Source organism: Gopherus flavomarginatus, chromosome 4, assembly GCF_025201925.1.
Source record: "Gopherus flavomarginatus isolate rGopFla2 chromosome 4, rGopFla2.mat.asm, whole genome shotgun sequence".
In the NCBI taxonomy this organism is placed as follows: Eukaryota; Metazoa; Chordata; order Testudines; family Testudinidae; genus Gopherus; species Gopherus flavomarginatus.
This window is the reverse complement of record NC_066620.1, coordinates 67722254-67744319: the sequence shown is the minus strand read 5'-3', so window position 1 is coordinate 67744319 and position 22066 is coordinate 67722254. Positions and strand designations below refer to the sequence as shown.

General features: G+C 50.3%; 1 protein-coding gene across 4 annotated transcripts; it reads right to left on the bottom strand.

Annotated features, from left to right (window-relative positions):
• Window positions 1-339: 339 nt before the first annotated feature.
• On the bottom strand, window positions 340-21602 carry DLK2 (delta like non-canonical Notch ligand 2). Of its 4 annotated transcripts, none has more exons than XM_050948976.1 (6): window positions 21532-21602; window positions 13562-13663; window positions 11299-11362; window positions 5381-5511; window positions 4059-4203; window positions 340-3423 (listed from the first exon to the last, which is right to left on the bottom strand). In XM_050948976.1, exons 1-6 carry the CDS (start codon window positions 21593-21595, stop codon window positions 2646-2648), a joined length of 1284 nt encoding a protein of 427 aa, XP_050804933.1. In that variant the 5' UTR covers window positions 21596-21602; the 3' UTR covers window positions 340-2645. The 4 variants fall into 4 exon arrangements, with proteins under 4 accessions (XP_050804933.1, XP_050804934.1, XP_050804936.1 ...); XM_050948977.1 differs by lacking the exon at window positions 21532-21602 and adding an exon at window positions 16893-16962; XM_050948979.1 differs by lacking the exon at window positions 21532-21602 and adding an exon at window positions 16900-16949.
• Between the last annotated feature and the right edge of the window lie 464 nt (window positions 21603-22066).

The window sequence follows — 22066 nt, the reverse complement described above, 5'->3', positions numbered from 1 at the left end:
GGTTTCCTTATGGCACAGCCTCACTGGACTGAATAGTGGGCATTGGGTTAGGGACAGGATCTCGCCCCTTGTATGTACAAATACGCTAGTGCCCAGAGATGGTGTCAGTGTTGCATGTTCTACTTGTTATGGCAGCTGGGGGACACTATACCCTTCAGGTGTTTAAAGGCCTCTGAAGTTAATCTAGGTGGCACTATTCCAAAGGAGAGCTCATCCCTCCTCCCTCAGTTTCACAACTTTCTGGTTCAGGAGGCTGGAGAAATCTTTTCCTCAGAGCGCCTCAGCACTGCTCTGATTCCAGCTTGGCCATAGAGAGAGGCCCCTGTAATGAAGCCTGGGTATCTCGCATTGCAGGGTGGAGCCTGCCAGCCTGGGGATCTGGGGCATGGGCAGGGAATGAGGGAGCAGCAGAGCTGGGTTTTGAATCCATGTCTCCCACACCATCATGTTGGCCTATGTAAGCTGAACCTCCCCTTCCTACCTCCCCATGGGTGGGGGTTTTCCTCCAACCTTTAGCCTGGGATCTCTCCCATTTCCCCTCACACTGCCCATACTCAGGTTAGACACACTCATGACCCATCTCGCGCCCTCCTAGTGTGTGGTCTGGGGACTCTGCCATTACCAGACAGCCCAGCCCCTCTCTCCAGCACTGGGGATGCCTGTAGCAGAAGCAAACTCCTCCAGGCTGACCTGAGACACAAGCGACCCTTTCCTGCACCTGAGGCTGCAGGACCCAGCTGCATCCCTGCAGGGTGCCCTGATCCCTCTCTGCTCGTTGAGCTGTAGCCCAAGTTGTAACACTGCCATTTTGTCTTTGGGGTGATAGGATTGAGAAGCCCCTACCAGGCCCCAGGGGTTAGAGGGTCTCTCTGGGATATAGCACAAGAATCAGGTATTAGAGGGGTTATGGGGCAGCTCCTCTGGCAAAGATTTAGGGTGGACTTGGACCAGGGCAGAAGAAAGAACATCACTGGCAAAGGCTCTGCTCATGGGCTTGTTAGGCTCCATGCTGGTTCTGGTATTTTATTTGATAAAGTTACATCATCCATCAGTGTATTAAAAAAGAAATCTTCCTGGTAAAGCCCTAATCTCCTCTCCCTCCAGCCCCTTTGCCTGCTCTGCCTCATTCCCACGCAGGAGCCCTCCCTTCCACCTGGGGCTCTAGCTCCTTTACCTTGGTTGTGGCATGGCCTCTGCGGACCCTGCCTGAATACAACATAGCAAGGCTGTGGGGCAGTGGTGAGAAAGAGGGAAACTTTCTCACCCTTGTTAGTGACATGGTGTCTAGCCCTGTGCTGTCCCTGGCCGGGAAGGGGTGGATGCTTTGTCAACAGTGATTGGACTGGACCAGGCAAGAGATAACCTAGATTCATGGGTAAATGTCCCATTCCCTCTGCTGTGTCTTAGGGATGAGGATGTGTGGGTTTCTTACTGAAAGGTGCACCATGGCTATGGCGCAGGTGGGGCCACCTTTCTGTCCCCCAGGGCTATCTGAAACTTTAATCTGCCCCTACATCCCCTAGAGAGAGCTTCGCCCTCACTTTGTATTGAAAAGTGCTACAATGGCTGGTTTTAGGTTACTCCCAGCTCTGTGCCTGGGGGAGGCAGTCAGGAACTGGGACCTGGACTAATACCAAACCAACCAGAGCTCAATTCCAGCCTCCTCCATATTCAATTCCATCTGCAGGGGGCTGTGGTAGGGGCCAGCCCAGACCTCGACAACACTGGAGGGGTACTGGCTTTGTGTTTATAACACATCTGGCTCTGGCTGTCCCCCGCAGCGAGCAGGGAAGTGGAAGCACGTGCTGGGGTGGGGAAGGAGCTTTTTGAATTACTATTAGAACACACCCAAACCAGCTCAAATGGTTTGGTAAAGGGAGAAAAGACACATGGATCAGCAGCAGCAAGGTACAAAACATTCTCACAAGAAGGGACACGATATCAGGTAGAAAAGGGCAAGATGGGCTCTTGAGCCACCTCTGGAATCTCTCCCAACCACTCACAGCACCACAAGGCTACAGAGAGAGCCTGTTCGCTCACTCCTTGGCTGTGCAGTTTGAAACAGACAAACCATAGCCACCAGAAAGAGCTAGGAACCCCACAGCCCTACAGAAGGGCAGACATAGAGCACAACAGCTCCAGCAGCCCTAGCCCCAGTGTGAACAACAGGCCAAAGATTACACTAGTGGCAGCACTAGGAATTACCCAGCATCCAGGGGCCTGGCAAAGTTTGAGTTTCTCAGAGGGTTCTGCCTTCTTCTGCTCTGGCATGATCAGTCTCATTTCTAGCATGGCTTAGTACAAGATGGTACTAATGTCTTCTGGTGCTAGCTGAAAAAGTCTGTGCTGCCACTTCCAGTAGTGAGCTGTTCTGACAGCCCTTGCTTTGGACTCCTAGGTACACCTGGTTGATGGAGATGGATTAGATCCAGGACAGGCTGGTCACACCCTGTTTGAGAGTTCTGTTTGCAAATACGAATTCGCTGCCCTGTGGAAACCCCCTCCCCACTGAATCACAGACCAGGTTGCACCAAAGACCTTTAGTACTTTCGAGACACCCAACCAGAATGACTCCCAGGGCACAGTTTGAAGGGTTCATTGGCATGACTGCCTGGCAGGGCCCCACTCTGAGAGTGCCAGAGTCCTCACAGTTCTGTTGTCTTCCTGGGCTCTACCATGACTGTATTTAACATGCCCACTTGACATTCTTGTTCCTGGAGCTTCCTTGCAGCCTGTGAGGGGCTTTTGCACCAGTTTGACCTCTGACACCCTCTCTGCCGGTTCCGCAGCATTAACAGTATGGTCACCAGGACCAGCGCAGCTGTGAGTATCCCAAACACCAGCACGGTCACCAGCTGGGACTCACTCAGCCCAGCGTCCCGCTGGGTCACCACCTCTTTCACAGAAATTTTCAACAGCCCTCCCCCACTGGCTCTCTCACTGTGGTTGGCAACCCGCCTCCCAGTAACCACAGTCCTGACTGGCTCGGGCTGCGTAACCCGGAGATTCTCGCTGGTTGTGCTTTTCACAGCACCGTTGTTCTCCCTGTTAGCAGGAAGGTAGATGGTGACCCAGGTCGGTTCTGGAGTGGAGACCTCACACATTTTGCCAGTAAAACCGTCGGGACACAAGCAGTCAAAATCATTGATGCGATCATAACACTTTGCCCCATTTTTGCACGGGTGGCTGGCACAGTCGTCAATGTTGATGGTGCAGAAACGGCCTTCGAAGCCCACCTGGCACTGGCAGGAAAAGCGGTTGATACCATCATGGCAGGTGGCACCGTTGGCACAGGGACGCATCACACAGTCATCTACATCATTCTCACAGAGGGTACCAACAAAGCCAGCCAGGCACCTGCAGGTGAAGTTCCTAGCAAAGCCGTTCTCGTCCTGGCACTGGCCACCGTTCCTGCATGGAAACCTGCAGGCAGAAAGCAGGGACTGATCACAGGCCTGGATAGGATATGGCTCTGGCCCCAGATAGACTTGCATTCTCAGGGTGAAATGCACTCATGGGCTTAAGTGGTGCATAGGCCCTGTGCTTGCTCTCTGCATAAGGGGGAATTCCACCCACAAGCGGGGGAGAGGAAAGGGCAGGTGTTTGGGTCCCTGCTGCACAGAGGGGAGAAAGGCCCCAAAGTTGTCCCTATGGACATGCACTGACACACCTGGAGCACAGCTACCTCCCACCCTTCTAGAGAATGTGGCCGAGTGTCACTGGCCAATCCCACATCAGGAAAAGCCTAAAGCCAAACCTTACAAAGAGGAAGGCTGACTCCCAATAAGTTTCCCTGAGTGCAAAGCAGAGGCAGGGTCACTGCGTTAACCATGAGTGACTAGAATCTGCTCTGATTATAGCTCAGACTCCATCTGCTGAGGGAGCTGCCATTACAGTCAGCTAAACCAAAGTTCCCCTAAAGACTAGGAAGGTTTTGGCTTGATGCCATAAACATAGAAATCCACAGCTAATGATCCAAGCTGGGCTATTGATTGGTAGAGTAGAAGCTGGAACTAATGCCTTATGTAATCTCCGCCTGCCCTGCCGCTCGCTCTCACCCTGCCTTCTCACATGGCCCTGTCTTCCGCTCACAGTCCTTCCCATGGAAGCCCTCAGGACACAGGCAGGAATACTCCCCGTCCCCGTCGTAGACACACTCGGCCCCGTTCTGGCAGGGGAGCTCGTGTTCACAGATCTGTACGTCTGAGGAGAGAAAAAGGGGAGGCATTTGGTGAGCTGAGCTGGTGCCAGCAAGAACTGTCAACCCCACCCCAAAGAGAAAAGATGAATCATGAGCTACAGCTTCCCTCAGCCCCAGCAGCATGGCTTTTACACAGAACTCACTGCGGTACAACTCAATCAGTTCCCTGCCATTGCCTCAGGCTTTGGAGCACCTCGGTCCCTCCTCTTCTCTGCCTGTGGCACACAGTAGTTTAGTCTTCTGAGGGCTGTAAAACTTTGGTCTAGTTCTGATGGATAGGCTTGGAGTGGGAGTGGCTGAGTAGGGTTTAATGGCCTGTGGTATAGAGGGATCAGACAGTTTAGATGAGCTGGTGGTCCCATCTGGCCTTAAAGTCTAGAACTCTTCAACTGCAGCTCTCAAAGCACTTTTACATTGTTCTATATGGCAGGGAAAGCGAGCTGCAGAGAAGGGAAGGCCCTTAGCTGCCCTGTGGCTCTGAGTGCCATAGAATAACAACATGCTGCATTCTGAACACTCTCCAGCCTGAAGAGCAGACCCCGGAGACTCCTAGCTGGAGGGCAGATTAGCTATGCCATGAAGCTGCTTCTCACTCACTTCCATTTGAAGTTGACAGAGTGAGTGGATCCCACCCAGCTGGTTGCCAAAGGCAAAAAGTGCGGATGGAAACAGAAAGCATTGTCAGCAGTCCCAGCAGTGAGGGAAAGCCAGTGAATACCACTAATACCACTGCCTCAGGCCCATCGATATCACAGGCCCTGCAGACAGGCATCAGAGCCCAGCAGCCTGACCACCTTCTGTAGAAAGGAAAAGGGATGGGCCAAATCTCTGACAGAAAGATAAAACCCCAGCCCCCAGTACAAGCATCACAATGAGAAACAGCTGGTCACCTAAACAGCTGCATCATCCTTTCATTTAGGGGATGCGTGCTGGGCTCCTGCCCTAATCATGAAAGAGTGAAAAATTCAATCTCATAGGGATACACACTCAGGCAGCTGGATTGACACCTGATGCCTCTAATCCCTGTGCCCTCCACATTCCCCTCCCTCTCTTTGCAGGGCAGTTGGACCCTCCCCACACCACATTTTCCCCACCTGGAGATCTTTATTGTAAACAAGTTACCTATCACTGAACCCTTTCCTGAAGCAAACTGATTCCTGTCCAGCTGGTGAAACCTACCTTTGTCACAGACCTTGCCAGCCCAGCCATTGTGACAGATGCATTGCCAAGGCTGATGGCATGTACCATGGAGACAGCCCGGCATCCGCACACACTGCTCGCAGTACTTTCCTTCCCAGCCTGGGTCACACCTGCAAGAGGATACAGGAAGGTCAGTTCGAGCACAGCAGCCTCCCCAATGGCAGCACAATGTAGACAAGAACTGGATTATGTAATGGCTTACATAAGCCTATCTTCACACACCATCCTGCGCTTGCTATAAGTGTGTGTGGTGCTTGTAAAGTCTTCTCTCAAAGCACCCCCAGGAGACAGAAAATTGGTTCTTCTGGGGAGCCCATCAAGGCAGGGCTGGCTTTAGGAAGTGCGGGGCCCGATTCGAAGATGTGGGGCTTGTACTCACCGGGCGGCATTTTGAGTCTTCGGCTGCACTTTGGCAGCGGGTCCTTCACTCGCTCCGGGTCTTCGGTGTCACTGAAGGACCACCCCCAAAGTGCTGCCGAAGACCCGGAGCGAGTGAAGGGCCCTCTGAGGCGCGGGGCCCGATTTGGGCGAATCAGCCTAAAGCCGGCCCTGCATCAAGGCCAAGGGAGGAGGCAAAGACGACAGAACCTGGGCATGTCCACACTCTATCATGAGGTGTAACTGCAGCTGGTGTAGAGGTACCCAAGCAAGCTTTATTGTAGCCAGCTTGGGTACCAGAAGCAGTGAAGCTGGAGCAGTGCAGACAGTATAAGTATTCCTGGAACCATGGGTAATTCCTCTGCAGCTAGCCCATGATGCCGCAGTGTCTATGCTCCAGGACTCAAGCTAGCTCTGGTATGTCTACTGAGCTGCAATCACACCTGTAACTGTGGCATAAACATATGCCTGGTCTGGTAACATGGCTGCTGTAGCATTTTGTGCGTACCTGTCAAACGCTGCTAGTGCATTTATTTTGTCCCATAAAGCTGGAATAGCAGCATTCAGCACACGCTTTCACATTCTTCAGCATCAAAGCCCTTTCCCAACATTTAATGCCTTTTTCCTCCCAAGGGATGGAGGTAAATATTATCCGCACTTTATAGATGTGGGAATTGAGGCCGAGAAGAAAAGGGATTTACCCTACAAGGCTACATAGGGTGGCAGAGTGGGTAACAGAACCCGGACATTTGCTAACAGCCTTGATTTCAATTGCTAGTCCATATTGTCCTCCTCCCAGGAATCTGCTCTGTATTCAAGTATCAAATTAGACAAAAAGAAAATGCCTGTACCCTTCAGCCAAGCTAAAGGGCAGGTAGTAGGCACCAGCAGGAATGCAGAATTCCCCCCAGGGCCTCATAGCTTTGTACATTTTGTTGCCTTCTTTGTACTAGTCTAATTTGTCCATATCCTTCCTGCAACAAAGGTGCCAGCTCAACATCCCCTGCCTCTCTGGCTCCGGTGCTGCAGCAACCTTTGCCTCAGTTTCCCCCTACTGTCCTTTGGCCTACTCCAGCCATAAGATTGTCCTTGCCCTCTGTCCAGACCAATTTGCAAATTCCTGCCCTTCCCAGGGCCAGAGAATCCTTTACCAAAGGACAAAAGAAATAACAAAACCAAATCTTCAGCCCTCAGCTGACTGCCTCTTCCTCACAAGTGTGCTTCATCACCTACATCTCCATACCTTGTCAGGCTCCTGTGCCTTGGACAACCCACTGTCCAGGGGGCAGCACGTTCCTTCCCTCCCTCAGGGGTTCAGGAAGGCTATAACTCCTCGGGGTCCCTGTCTCCAGTCAGGCTTCCAGCTCCCTCCTGCAATAGCCAGCCAGCCTGCCTGCCCACCCTGCTCCACAGCCTCCTATCAAACTGTTTCCTAGAGTGGAAACTTTCTACCTCCTCTCCTCAGGGTTTCTCCTCCCTAACTGGGTTCACCCAGCTCTTTATAGAAACAAGCCCTGTTCTTCTCCTAGCTGGCTTTATCTCTAACTAGGCCTGGCCTACCCTCCAGGTCTGAGCAGGCAGGTTAATTGGTCTCTCAGGCCCATATTAACCCTTGCCCAGCACATGTGGGATGAACACCCCATCACGCTTCCTGAATTGTGGGACTCAAAGCACTGCACAATAATCCAGATGTGAAGCCATGCACAGTATTCCAGTGTATAAAGCTCCATGTATAAGTATCATCTTATTCTACAAGCTCACCGTAAGAGTGTGATGGAGAAACTAGTCACTGCAGTACACGGCAGCATTCTAGACCTAACAGGACAGTGGGCACTAATTGTAAGTGTTCCCTGATTGGACAGTGCCCGACTCCCCAGCGGGGAAAGAAGAGATTATGTGTCCGAGAAAGAGAGCACCTGGATGAAAGTAAAACTGAGCTGAGGTGACAGAGCAGGCAAGATATACAAATTGGACTCAAAATGTATCACAGAATTAAACCTCACAAACTCAATGCAGCACCTACAATTCCAATAGACTCCAGCAAGATGGCAGGAGCTCTGAGATTCTCCGCATCTGGGCAATGAAAGTCCAGACAGAGAAGCACAGGCTAGCCAGAGTGTCTCCCTGAGACCAGATGATGGGGAGAAGAGGCTTCCAAGCTGCAGGAGAGTTCAGTGAACAAGTGGTGACCTGAAAAGGGAAGCAGTAGCTAATACCTCTGTATCTACCTCAATAACAGGCAGCAAGATTACCATCCTGACTAGCATAGCACCTTGACTTGACCCTTGCCAGCCCTTGCACCCTGAACTAGCCACATCACTGTCTTAGAGGCCATCACTACAGAACTTGGCCATAGTGGGTTTCCCCATTCCCACCTGCAACAAGTAGCACAGACAGAGTACGGCTCTGATAACACTGTTATAACTGAACCCTATGCCAGGATTCTAGCCAACGGTGCTCTTTCTGTTGTGGGTGTCAAAGCTACTGTGGCCTTCTGTTATCATGTAAGTTATGTGTTCTGCAAGTATCCACATTGCACACACACAGGAAGACAGTCCCTGCCCCAAAGAGCTCAGAATCTAAAGCAGCTTACAATTAACTTTTCCTGCTGTCTGGGTCGCTATTATTCTCTCTGTCTAGGATACCCATCTAAGCCCTGAGGATCCCTAGTGTCTCAAACGTTGTGCTGCCTAGGGACCACTTTGCCTCTGCAGAACTTTGCAAGTTTGTTGGCTTCAGGTGGGATCTAAAGGCACTGAAGCAAAGCCCACAACAGAGAAAGGACAGAGAGACCACACTTTCCCACCAGGAGGGTAGTCCATCCAACTGGCTGGAGTATGTGACTCTTGGAGCCTGGGGACTAAGATTTGGACAAGTTGAGCAGTAGCCTGAGGGACTTCCTTGTACTGCATGGGCCACAGCAAATGAAAAACTTCATGTTCCCCAAAGACAATGAAAATAGACATTTCCATCCAACACATTACTGGCATGGAATCCCCAATGGTAACAAAGTGGAGAGGCCATGGCTTATGTACTCAAAAACCCAGAATGCTACATACTGTTTTTGTTGCAAACTCTTCCAGTTTAATGTTTCAGCTACATTGGGTTCTACAGGTATAAAGGACTGGAAAAATCTGGCTAGAAATCTGGCATGCCATGAGAAGCAAGTCACCAGAGAGCATTCCATAGCTGGAAAGAGCTTGAGATGACACTAAGGTTAAAGGCCACCATAAATGATCAGCATCAAGAGAAGATTGCATCAGAGTCACTTTAATGGCAAAATGTTCTGAACTTACCATTGAGAGAATGCTTGCTACCCAAAACCTAGCACTGTGTGGCACTTCAGATCAGCTGTATGTGCCAAACAATGGAAACTTCCTTAAAATTGTGGAGCTGATGGCTGAGTTTGATGCTGTACTCCAGGAGCATCTAAGAAGAGTCACTACCCAAGAAATGTACACACACACTACCTTGGAAAAACAATTCAAAATGAGATCATACAGTTACTGGCAACAAAAGTCAAACAAAAGATTATGGCAGATCTGAAGTCAGCAAGATATTACTCTGTTATTCTGGACTGAACACCTGACATCAGCCATATGGAACAAATGACTTCAGTGGTGCTTTTTGTAACAATAGCAGAACCTAGTGAAAATGTCCCTGCAATGGTGACTGTCAGAGAGCACTTTCTAGAATTTATTGACACTGATGATACTACAGGAGCTGGTACGACAAATGTGCTTCTTAAAAAGGTGGAAGATACAGGAATTGCGATAGCTGACATGAGAGGTCAGGGCTATGATAATGGTGCCAACATGAGAGGAAAGAACAGAGGAGTGCAGACATGGATCCGAGAGTTAAACCCTCAAGCTTTTTTTGTCCCATGCAGTTCTCATTCATTGAACTTGGTGGTCAGTAATGCAGCATCAGCTTCTAGTGAGGCTGCTGAATTTTTTAATGTAATTCAGAGCATCTATGTATTTTTCTCTGCATCAAGTCATCAATGCAAAATTTTGAAGCAACATCTGGGAACATCCTCTCTGACACTGAAACCACTGAGTGCCACACAATGGGAAAGTCAAGTGGAGGCGATATAGCCTATCAAACACCGAATTGGGAAGATAGATGATGCCATAGTTGCCATAATGGAGGATAATGCTATGACAGTGACTGTTAGTGGGAAAACAGTGACAGAAGGAAATGGAATCACCAGAAACATACATAATTTCACATTTCTGTGTGGCTTAGTGTTGTGGCGTGTCATACCGTTTGAAATAAATGTTGTAAGCAAGAGACTCCAAGATGTTGACCTTGATCTATCTGGAGCAATGGAACAACTGGACAAAGCAAAGTCATACCTACATTCTTACCGGTCAGATAGGGGATTTCAAAACATTCTGAAGCGTGCACAGAAGTTGGCAGAGAAACTTCACACTGAAGCTATTTTCCCACCCATTCAAGAATACAAGAGTCACTGAAGAAGACAACATTTTGATTATGAGGCACGGGATAATCCCATAAGAGACCCCAAACAACAATTCAAAGTTGAATTCTTTAACCGGGTGCTAGATTGTGCAATGCAGTCAGTTGAAGAACGTTTAATGCAGCGCAAGGAACACAGCAGTGTATTTGGGATGTTGTATGATAGTCCCAAACTCCTCCCTATACCTGAAGACGACCTACACCAGCAATGCAGGGCACTAGAGACAGTGTCGACACATGATGACATGTGCAACATTGATGCGAGTGATTTAGGTGATGAACTGAAAGTCCTTTTAAGACACATTTCAGCAGAATCAACTCCAAAGGCTGTTCTGGAATACATGTACACAAATAAGATTACTACCCTCTTTCCAAATGCTTTTGTTGCTCTGTGCATACGTCTAACATTTCCTGTAACAGTTGCCCATGGAGAACACAGTTTCTCCAAGCTGAAGTTAATAAAAACACATCTATGCTCCACAGTGACACAGGAGAAGTTGGTCGGCCTTGCAACCATCTCAACAGAGCATGAGTTGGTCCAGACTGTGGACCTTCAGGAAGCAGTTCAAATCTTTGCAACCAAGAAGGCACGGAAAGCACCATTTTGATTATTCAAACAGATAAAAATGCCAATGTTTACTATGCAGACAATAAAAGTTATATTTGCTGTTCAGGCATTTGAAAGTTAAGTGTTAACTTAAAATGCCTTGTTCAAACATTTTAAGTGTTAGTTCTCCTTTATTGGGGCACGTAGCAGAGCAGTACCATGAGAGGAGAAGAAGAGGAAGAAGGCAGAATTGAGACCTTTCAAAGTTTTGGCCCAAGCGAGGGGGTATGGAGGCATCATTTGTGCTCCCCGTCTCAGGTGCCAAAATGTTGTGGGCTGGCTCTGGTTGAGTAGGATGAGCCCCTTGGCATTCTTTGACCTAGGTAAGGGTTTGGGTGTCCCAGGGAAACAGTGCGTGGAGCAAGAGATCAGCTGTCCCAGGAATGGTTAAAGTTTAAATGCACCCACACCAGAATTCCAACCACTATACCTGCACTTGCCGTCCTGGTCACAGCAGCCATGGGCCAGGTTACAGCGCTCACTGCAGTCATCACCTGCAGGACAGGGCAGAGAGTCGGAGTTAGTGCACAAGGAGGTCAGAAAAGCAAACACTTGCTAACATAAACCAGTGCATGCAAGCCCCAGGGTTCCAGAACTGTTCATCCCAAGGGCCCCTATTAGGTCAGATCTATCCACAGTGAGGGCCCTGGGGCCATAGTCCCCTTTTATCTTGCAAATGCTCACTTCCCCCTCCTCCATTTATCTCTGACTGCCCCTCATTATGTCACAGCTACCCCACTGGGTGTGAGAGTTTTACAAGAGACCATCTGCACAGGGAAGGATCAGATAGTGAGGAGCAGATGCACAGAAACAGTTAGTACTTGTATGACAACAGCATTTTGGGACCCCAGTCAAGAATTAGGGGCTGTATAAACAAGACAATCCTTGCCCCAGAGAGTTCACAATCTAGGGCTGTGACAAGACACCGAGGGTAGGTGGCTGAAACACTGCGTCTTTGTTTAGAAAACTAACAATGTGCTTGAAAATTATGTATTGGGATCATGTCCTTCACTCTCTGTGGAACTTTCCTAAGACTGGGGCTATTCTGGAGAGAATGTGTATTACTTGTTGGTTTACAGCACCCAGTCCAATAGGGCCCAATCCTACTGGGGCCTCTGGGTACTACTATACTATAATAAAATAAATAATAATGATAGTAAAGTCTAGGACTAGCTTCTGAGCAGAAATTTGAGGGGCTTAAGGGCTTTGAGAAGGATTCCTTCTATTCTAAAGATTCTAAACTTTTGTGTCCTTTGGGAAAAGCCAAGTTTCCTCAAGAAGTTGGCCTCTATCCCTAGGGTTGCAGATGCTTTCAGAGTGCTATGCTGCGAGGCTCTGCCAAGGCCAAGTTGTGAGTGACAATCCCTCACTCTGCTGCAGAGAGGAAGGCGAGCATGGGGCCGCATTATAACCTGACAGGTGTCAAGTTCTGTTTATTTATTTAAAGGCCCTCAAGGCTGTAACTGAGCTATGGCCTGGCCCTGCTGCTCCTCCTCCTCACCACTGGCCTCCTTTCTTCAGTCAGGTGTCTCAACTCCAGCCCTCTTCCCTCCTGTTCCTTGCTCTCTGCCTCAGGCCACCTGCTCTCTCTTTCCTGTTTACTGATTATCACTGAGACATGGTGGCTTTGCAGGGCTTAGGAGTAGCCATTAGACTGAGTCCCGAGCTCTCAGTCCCACATTGTTTTGGGGCTGGAACAAACTGGGGGAGCTCTACTCCCCATCATGGTTACTCTTAGACTTTGAGAGCCAGGGACACGAACAAAGCAAACAGCTTCTCATCCTGCCCTCTGTCCAGCAGGTGTCACTGCACACCTGAAACAGAGACTGGAGTCAGACAAAGAGCAGGAAGAGAGACCCGCATGGGGTAGGAATGGGAGAGCAGAAGCAAACGTTAGGAAACTGGACCTCTTTATCTCAGGGACTCAGCTTCCTTCAGCCCTGTCTTGGAGATGGAGGACTGGTAGCTGATTGAGTCCATCTCCCCTTGGCTGGTGCTGGATCTCGAGTCCCATCAGCAGATCTTATATCAGGCTGCCAGCAAAAGAGACTCTCTCTAAGCTACACCACATGGAACATGAGAAGTCAGAGGGGATGGCGTGTTCTCCTCACTGCATCTTAACAGCCTTTGCTGAAAGTGGGAGGCAGACTCCCTCTGGCCCAGACCAGGACTAGAAACTCCCATAACATGCCATGGATAATCTGGAGCAGCATGCGGGGCCAGTTCAGCCTGTGGCTGAGTACTATCTCGTTTCATGTCTATAAGCACTCTGCAATGGTGGGTGCTTTGTGGCTTCACCACTTAGCTGGGGCAAATTCAGGATCCAAGCTGGCCTTCTGCACTCCTCCTGCCTTTCCCTGCCTCTTGGAACTGTTGTGTCCATTACTATAATCCAACCATTTTTACAGAAAGTGAGTGAGCTCTGTATGCAGCCCAAGAGAGTCCTACCCTCTGTCCCCTTGGGTATTGCCTAGCACTGCACTGATATGACACTCCTGGAAAGCAGAGCAATGAGCCTTTCTGGCTGCAGCCAGTCATGCACAGTATGCCTACTGGCTAAGCAGAACCTCTGCTCTCATCTGTAAGATAAGCTTCCTTTTGTTGGATAGCAGTGATGTGAGGAGACTTAGCAGCACCAAGGTGGGTTTGGAAGGATGGACACAGGAGAAAGACACATGTCTGCTGAGTCTCACCTTGGGCAAGATGGTGATGGGCCAAGAGGATCCAAACCAAGGACATGAGCTGAAGACAGAAACTTCTAAGCATGGTCAATGTGGCCCCACCGAGATGAACACCTACAGTGACATAAAGAGCACAGTCAGAAAAACCCTACACCTACCCTTCCTGCAGCCTTGTTGGGTTTGCTTCACACATCCCTTTCTCCCCATCATCCTATTTCTGTGAGTTCTGAGTTCACATGCATTTTTAGAAGGATTGTCCACTTGTCACATTCTCACTAAATCTCTCCACCAGGTCCTTCTGGGCTCCCTCATCTCCTGGGGACAACCAGAGCTCCATGGTCCAAACAGCCTCCTTTAAATGTATAAAGCAGAATTATATCGGAGTACTGTATATAATGACTAAGGATATTAAACTGGAGCCCATCCATGTATCTCAGCCTTCCCCGCAAGCAACCCCACTTCCCCAGCATAGGGGAACCATCTCCATTTTTATTCAATACTGAGATCACCCACATGACTCTACCGATGCATCTTAACTGCAGTCTGAATGAATGGGTGACACTCTCTGAAGTGCAGCTCAGGCTGCACTGAAGAGGTTGCTTCTCGGTCCTCACTTCCTCTGCAATCACTGCAGCCAATTGCACTGAGATGTAGAGCTGGTGACTTTATGTCCTCTCACTAGACTTTGAGCTGCAGCTAGCAAACCTAATAAAGCTGATGGCTAAGTGGGGAAATTGTTTCTATCTCTGCCAGACTCAAAAGGAGTAGTAAGGAAAATAAATCCCTCCAACTCTGGCAGGTGATCAGTATTGCCAGGAGCAACATCTGCAGGACATGGGAGTGGGGTAAAGGCTCCTAGATTTGGGGTTAAATCTTAAAAGAAACAAAAGCAAAGATTCCCTTCCTAATTAACCGTAGTTCTTTCTTTCCTATTTCTCCTGCCTTCCTGTGGAGCCACTGGTAGCCCCAATGTTTCTGAGTCCATTTATTTTCCATCCACCACTTGCCTTCCTGGAGCAGCACTACTACTTCCCAAAAAGGCCTTGTTCCTTCATAGCTTTCTGGGGCAAATTGGGGCTGTTAAGGGCAGGCAAATGTAAGGTGACACAATAGAGACAGACATATAACCAGATCAGAAGAGTCGGGCAATTTTCCTAGGAGAATGGTAAGCATATGGAGAGACTCTACCCAAATGTGTGGATGGAAAGGACAGGGGCTGTTCTACCTTAAAGGTGGCTTGCAAGCAGTGCAGTGCTGGGCTGAGCTAACACTTGGATGGGAGACTTCCTAGGATTCAGGCAGCAGACAACTCTTCAGGAAGTGACACTGGTACCTCAGAAGGGGACTGGTCTGAGTCTGGCCTGTCCTGTTGTCTTAGAGGTACGGTGCTGCTAGAAGCATCATTCAAATGAGTTGCAGAACCAAGATTCTAACCACCTGTGGTCATTACAAGCCCCATGGCACTTCTGATTAGCCTGACCAAATTCCATCACAGATAATTAGATTATACCTCCATGAATTCCCCCTGCAGTTACATTTGGGCACAGGATTCTCCTTAACTTCCTGTCCTAAAGTGTTGTGTAGTGTTGGTGTGAGCTGTTGAACAGCTGCTGCGTTTCAGGCAAGGGTGAAGTGATTCCTGTGAATCTTATAAAATAATTTAGGGATTATGGCTGAACAGTTGGCAGCATGCTCCTCTAGGGCCTTTAGGAGCTGAGCTTCATACCACATGTCATTGAAAAGGTCATTTTCCCTTAGATTTCTCATGAAGTCTCCCAGTTTGACGCATCACCTCAGACTTAATGTCATCAAATCGTGGACATTATTCCCAACACTGTACCTGCAACTCAGGCAGCACCTTCCAGCACTAGTGGGGAAGCAGCAGGAAAGACTGTGGGATCCTTTGGGATTAAAGGCTCTACATAAACACAAGGCGTTCGGACAATGCATAGGTGCTATGAGCAGTATTTTTACTGGGGTTAGGTCTTTATTTCAAGCCCTGGGTCACTCTCATGAACTGAGGAACTTTCTCCTTTCAATACTCATGTATTGATTAGGCTTGCTGAGTAGAGATTCTGCGGGCTACTAGATCAGCAGATGCTGGGTGAATTGGTGGCTGAGGGTTATTGGATCACAGCTCCATGGCTAGGGTGTCCAAGTGCTATGGCTCACACCTCTAAGTTCTGCTCCTCACCTAGAGCTGCCATCCTGACCTCTCTGCTTCCTTAGCATTGACTTCATGGACACAACAGTTTGCCCTCAAAGTGAATGTCACGGGAGCAAGGGTGAAGGCAATGACTCCCTACATCTCTCTCTTTTTTGGGAGAGGGAGTTAAACTAAACTAGCTGTAAATGAAGAGAGAGCACAAAGAGGATCAGCTGAGAAAAGGAACCACCTTAGAGCAAAGTGGGAGGATTATCCCCTACCCCCAGATGCCGTTGGAGAGGATGCCCCTGAATCTCTCTCTGGCACACCCTGATATTGTTCTACCTCAGGGGTTCTCAAACTGGGGGTTGTGACCCCTCAGGGGGTCGCAAGCTGTCAGCCTCCACCCCAGACCTCGCTTTGCCTCCAGCATTTATAATGGTGTTGAATATATACAAAAGTAATTTAATATATAAGAGGCTTGCTACCTGAAAGGGAGAAGAGAGGGACCTGAGGGGCCAGGTCTCCGGGACCGCTGCAGACGCCTCCATTCCTGCCCCCGGGCCAGCCGCAGGGTGCTCGCTTAGTGCAGACACGTGCTGCCCCCGCCTCACCTCAACCACATCCCCCTCCCCAGGCGCCCGGCCCTGCAGGGGGCGCCTCCCCCCAGCAAAGGCCGCTGGGCACCGAGAGCCTGGACTCCAGCTGTGCGGTGGGGCAGCACCTCTGCCGGCTCCTGCCCCCCGCAGGCAGCCGGATCCTCCCTCTCCTCGCGGCCCCCCCCCCAGCCCAGCGCCCCCTACTCCTTCCCCAGCCCGCAGGCCGCCCCCTGAGCTCCCCCCGCCGGTCCTGACCGCCTCCCGCCTCCTCACCTCGGCGATCGCAGCGGCTCCTTTGGCTCCCGGGGTCTAACGCGCAGAGCGGCGGAAGGGGGCTGCCATGCCCGGCCCGGCCCGGCTGCGGGGGCTTCGGGAGGCTCAAGGCTGCGGAGCTGCTGCGAGGCTCCCCGCTCCGGCTGCTCCTCCCGCCGCTGCCGTGCGCTCAGGCCGGCTGCCAGGGACTGCGTGTGGCTGCACATCCCTGCGCCCTCCCCGGGCCGGGACATGCCGCCTCCCGCAGCCCGACGGCGAGCAGGAGCCAAGAAACCCAGAGGCCCCAGCCGCAGGCAGCCCCCTGCCCTGCCCCTGCCCCACTCACCTCTCACCTGCTCCAGCCCAGAGAGCAGCGGGGAAGCCGCCTCTGCCTGAGCCGAGAGCTGTGCCTTCCTGCCCCCTCCCAGGAGATCTTCCCCCTCCGGCCTCCCCCGCAGAATCTGCCCCAAGGTTTTTGTCCCTGTGCTTGCTCACCTAGGGGGAAGAGGGGCAGTTACACACCCCTGCAAAGCAGGAGCAGGGGAGAGGAGGAGGAAGGAGAGTGCCCTGTTACAGAGCCAGAGCCCCCTGTCTCTGTCCCAGTCCGGGGAGGGGGGAGGATCCCCCTGTGATGTGGAATGGCACTGCAGCCCCCTAGGGTCTGCCCAGGAAACACTGAAAGGGGGTGGGGGGCTGAATAGACAACCCCTTCCCACTGATGGGGTGCTACAGACCCATAAGAAGTAAGGAGAGCAAGCGGGTGAATGACATCTGGTGGGGAAGGATACAAGGAATGAAAAGCCCAGGAAGGAGAAACCACTGGGTGCCAGGAACCAGCCCCAAGAGCTGGAGACACAGATGTGAAACAAGGAGAAACTCCCAGGCCAACTCTTGGGTTACTCTATGTCACAGGATGCTGGTCAGTGGTCATGGAGATTTTAACTACCCATATATTGCTTGGCAGCCAGCCTAAATCTGCTTCATGGAGACTCTGACCAGCAGAGACACCAACCCAGGCTTCCTGCTGAGAATGGAGGATGAAAACCAAGGACTGTAAGCAGCTTCAGATCCACATGGAGAATGGGGTGAGAGACTCCCGTAACACAGCAGGGACTTGGCTTCTCTGGCATTTCTCTCCAACTTCTCCCAGTGGCACTAGCACCAGTGTGGCTCCAGCAATGGGAGCAACATTGGGAGTCCTTGTGTGACCAATCACACAAAGATGCCAAATTTTAATCATTGCATTATCTAGGCCTGCCTTGATCAATTCTTATTGCTCATATTTGCTGCTTTTTTCTACATACATTTTCATACATCAGTGCATATTACCCCCATCATTAATCATCTCTTGAAAAATGTCTCCATCTTCTATTTTGATATTTATATTGGAAGTACATACTAAATTATCTGAGTTAAGTGAAAGCTCCTCCTTCAGCCCCTTCCTGTCTAGTTTAAAGGCTGCCCTACAAGCTCTGCCAGTTTTCACCCCAAGGGATAGCCCATTGCTTAAAGTAGAGACAGAGTAATTCTGACAGACACCTCCCATCAGAAGAGAAATCTGAATGATCTGTGAATCCCAGCCCTCCTCTTCATAACATCCACAAGCCACTGATTGATCTCCAGTAACCACCTTCTTCTTCCCTGCCCAATCAAGATTGCAAGGATCTCCAGGATGGTGTGTCAGCCCCATCTTCAGTCAGCTGATTGCTTGTGTCTGTGTGTGCATGTATAACAAGAATCTTTATGTGTGACAAGGATCCTTGGGGAGCATCTGATTGTTCTGTCTGCATCTCCAAACCAACTTGCCCCTCTAAAAACTCTACGTTTCCTTGCTCCTCCAGAACCTTCCATTACATGGATATGCTCTAAGCCCTTAAAAGGTTATCTGGAGTGGTGCTCATGCCCCAAAACTCTCTTCACCAGACCCAGGGCCACCCAGGGGAAAGGGGGGGAACAAGTGGGGCAATTTGCCCCAGGCCCCACAAGCCCTGGCCCGGTGGCAGTCCAAATCTTAGGTGGCATTTCAGCAGCGGGGGGCCCTTCAGTGCTGCCGAAGATGCAGAGCGACTGAAGGGCCCACCACCACCGAAATGCCGCCAAAGACCTGGACCGCCGCCGGGTGAGTACAAGCGCCACAGCTCCCCCACTTTGCCCCAAGCCCCCTGAATCCTCTGGGCGGCCCTGACCAGACCTAAACAGAACAGCTAGTCCTCTGCAAGGCCTCTCTCCCACCCAGGAAGGCACCTCCCTGTCTATCACTGGGTAACATCCAAAGGTCCTGGCAAGTTTCACTCTTCAGCATTACCAGTCTGCTCCACCACCTGCCCACTTTCTCCTCTTCCCCTCACCTCTTGCCCAGAGTTGGCTATTTCCTACCACTCCAGAAGTGCATCAGTTAACAATAGCATCACAGCCACTAACACCACACTCCCTTGTCTCCCAATCCTCCCAAAACGCCATCTCCTCCCTCATCACATCTGATTACCTCCTCTCAGGCCCTGTCCTCTCCACTCTGTCTCTCTCTGCCAGCACTATGATCATCCATTCATTTCTTGGCAGCTCTATCCCTACCACGCTCATAGCTGCAGCTCTCCTCAAGAAATTAACTTTTGACCCCAATGCTGTCAAGTGTGGCCCCAGATCAAATGTACTCTTCAAAGCAAAATACTGTCAGAAATCATCTCTGCAACACCCTTACTGCCCACAAGATCCTTGGTCCATTTACATTTGAACTCCAGAGCACTGAAAGCACTCTCCTCAGGCACCCTCCTCCTCCCCTCTGCCGTCTAGGGCTCCCTCACACTTGACCTAAGTGTAGCATTTGACATGGGCTACACATCCCCCTTGGACTTCAGGCTGGTGTCTCTGCTCCCTCCCTACCTGGGATCTTGCCTGTCTCTATAACTGTGCCTCACGTGTCTGTCCACCCCTTCAAGTTTGAGCATATCATTTCACTTACCTCAACTATTGCTCCTCCCTCCCCTTTTATCACACACACTGACACCTGGCTCTTAACTTGCTCCACTCAAACATCAACAAGATAGACACCCTCCCTCTTGGATGGAGAAGGACTCTCAGCTGTAGCCGCAGTTCAACCACCTCCCTTCTCACTGGTCTGTTTTCTCCTCTTGGCCCTAAGTTCCCCTAGTCTCTGAGCAAACCTTTGCACCTCAGTCTATCTTCTAGACCTTCTTTGCTGAATCGCTTCCTTCACAAGTCAGGTGTATAAGCACCCATTTCCATGGTCTGCAGAGGCCCCTCAGATCCAAACCTCAGTCTCTTTAGGATGCTTCAGCCATCTGCTCAGATGTGCATGGAACAGAACTGCTCCAGCTCTATCCTGAAAGACCTTCACTGGTTTTCCATCTTCTACAAAGTCACTAGCCTCATCTTTGTAGTAGTAGTCGTATTATCGTAATGCCTAGGAGACCTAGTCATGAGAGGCACTGTTCTTCAAGGCCCTTCGTGTCCCGACTCAGTCTATAACTATGACTTTACCTCTCTTGATACCAGGCGTTACAGTAAAGGGGAGCAGTGAGAAGGAGAGCACATCTTCCCTTCCTCTGCTAAAAGCAGGAGAGCTTCCCCTCCCTGGCTGGCGCAGCTAAAAGAACAGGAAGAACTCCCCTGGTGTTCAGTCTTCTTTGACCATTGCTCAATATCCCCACTTGCTCCCTCTGCTCTGCCAAGCCCGGGCAGCACCTTGCACTGCTAGCACCTTTGTTATGGGGCTTAGGCTGCTCACCTCCCTCGCTCCTCATCCTTCAAACGATACTGTCTGCACCAGCTTCCTCGGACTCTACCCTGGTGTAGCAGGTGCTTGCTATTACTCACCCTTCACATCTCTCCCTGTTCCCCGTCCTCACTTGCTCTCACACGTTCTTATTGTGATGTTGCCCTTGGACTAACTGCTGGGCATCGCAAGGCTGTTAAGGGAACAGGGTCCCATACAATTTTACTGTATTTTTCTTAGTTTGAGTGATAAAGACCACTGAGTGCCGGTGCCATTGTGTGTGCTGGTGGACTGAGTGTGTGTGCTGTGTATTTGTGTAGCCGGGGTGATGTCATTGTGTTATGTCTGCTGTGACAGAGTGAATGTGTGTGTACCCTTATAATGAGAAGCACTCCATGTTAAGATCAGTGTGTGCATGTACATACAACTCACCAGGGTTTTAAGATGGGGTTAGATTGAGGTAAGTAGTACAGGACCGAGGGTTTTCTATTCTGTTCCTCTCAAGGGTGAGAGCCGTGGCACTGAGTGAGTGCCATCTGGGTATATGAGGTAACGCTTGATCACTGAAGATATAAACTCAAGAGCAGTAGCATAGGGAACAGATCATTGCAATATCTGAGAGAGGACAAAATGGGTGAATTTAAACAAATGTGACTTCTCCTTTCACTTTTTAACCATGGTCCTTATCTGATTCTTACAGAGAGTAGGAGATGGGGAGAAGGGAGGTAAAGAAAGTGGGAGAAGGAGACCGAGGAAGAAAAGGAGTGGGGAAACACTAACACTAGGGGCTCAGAATGAACCTTCCTCAGGAGTGGAGGGCTCTCAACCTGTCTCTGATGAAGTCTAGGTCTAGGACTTGCTATAACAATGCCCAGATCTTTGAGACCTAGTCAGGAAAGACAACTCTTTCTGCAGCCCCTGAGATTGAAAAGTGGGATTCCTGCACCCTACTGCAGGCTTAGAGCCTGTTCTGCTCTCCTCTGATCACTGCTACACCATCCCCAGCAGCTTCTCGTGTTGAACAGCTGCTGGGTCAGAATTAGGAAGGATTTTTTCTAGGCATAAGAATCTGATCAGAGATTTTCCCCTGTTCAAGGAAATCCCATAAAGTGGGAACCTGGGGTTGGAATGAGGTGACCTGTCACCCTGCTGCATTTGTGCTTCACTCCCTTGGTGCGTGCCAGCTACACAGCCCCTCCCAGGCCACTCTTCCAAAGTGCTGTCAACACTCACATACAGCCAGAAAAATTACCTGTCAAAACCAGCTTCCCTTTCTTTTGCTGTCTGGAGCCTGTTCCTTGGAGGCAGCTGGACATCAGAGGCATGAGGCGGAAGCTGGGCTGAGGGAACAGGTGATGCTGCAGCTTCCCCTCCACTGGGGAAACCTTCCCCAAAGCAAAGAGAGAAACACTTTTCTGTGCAGAAGCCCAGTGAAAATCACCCCTTCCTGCCCCCTCTAATCCCTCCAGGCCAGGAGACAGGGGAGCAGCGGAAACCAGCTGGAGAGAGACCATAAAAGCCACTGAGCTGCCAACTCAATTTAACATCCCATAGCTTGGCTCTCACTCCAGGTCACTCACACACACACATGCTCTACAGCATAGCACAGCACCGGGAGGGGGGTTATATATTAAAACAAATGTTCTCTCCCTCCCCCTCGCTTTTCCCATTCCACCCTGGCCCACAACAAACACCCGCAGCCTGCTGGCCCTGCGGCAATGTAACTCAACCCCCTGCCATTGTTCCCCCTTCCCCAAGGTCTATATTTGACTATGCAGCAGCAGCAC

What these genes read in the sequence shown, in the direction of transcription:
- DLK2 (XM_050948976.1), bottom strand. Translation starts at nt 21,595, where the DNA reads ATGTCCAGCTGCCTCCAAGGAACAGGCTCCAGACAGCAAAAGAAAGGG. An exon ending in GACCAGGACGGCAAGTGCAG is followed by an intron (nt 5,512 to 11,298) that starts GTATAGTGGTTG and finishes ATCCTCTTGCAG; the next exon opens with GTGTGACCCAGGCTGGGAAG. An exon ending in GGGCCATGTGAGAAGGCAGG is followed by an intron (nt 3,424 to 4,058) that starts GTGAGAGCGAGC and finishes TTCTGCCTGCAG; the next exon opens with GTTTCCATGCAGGAACGGTG.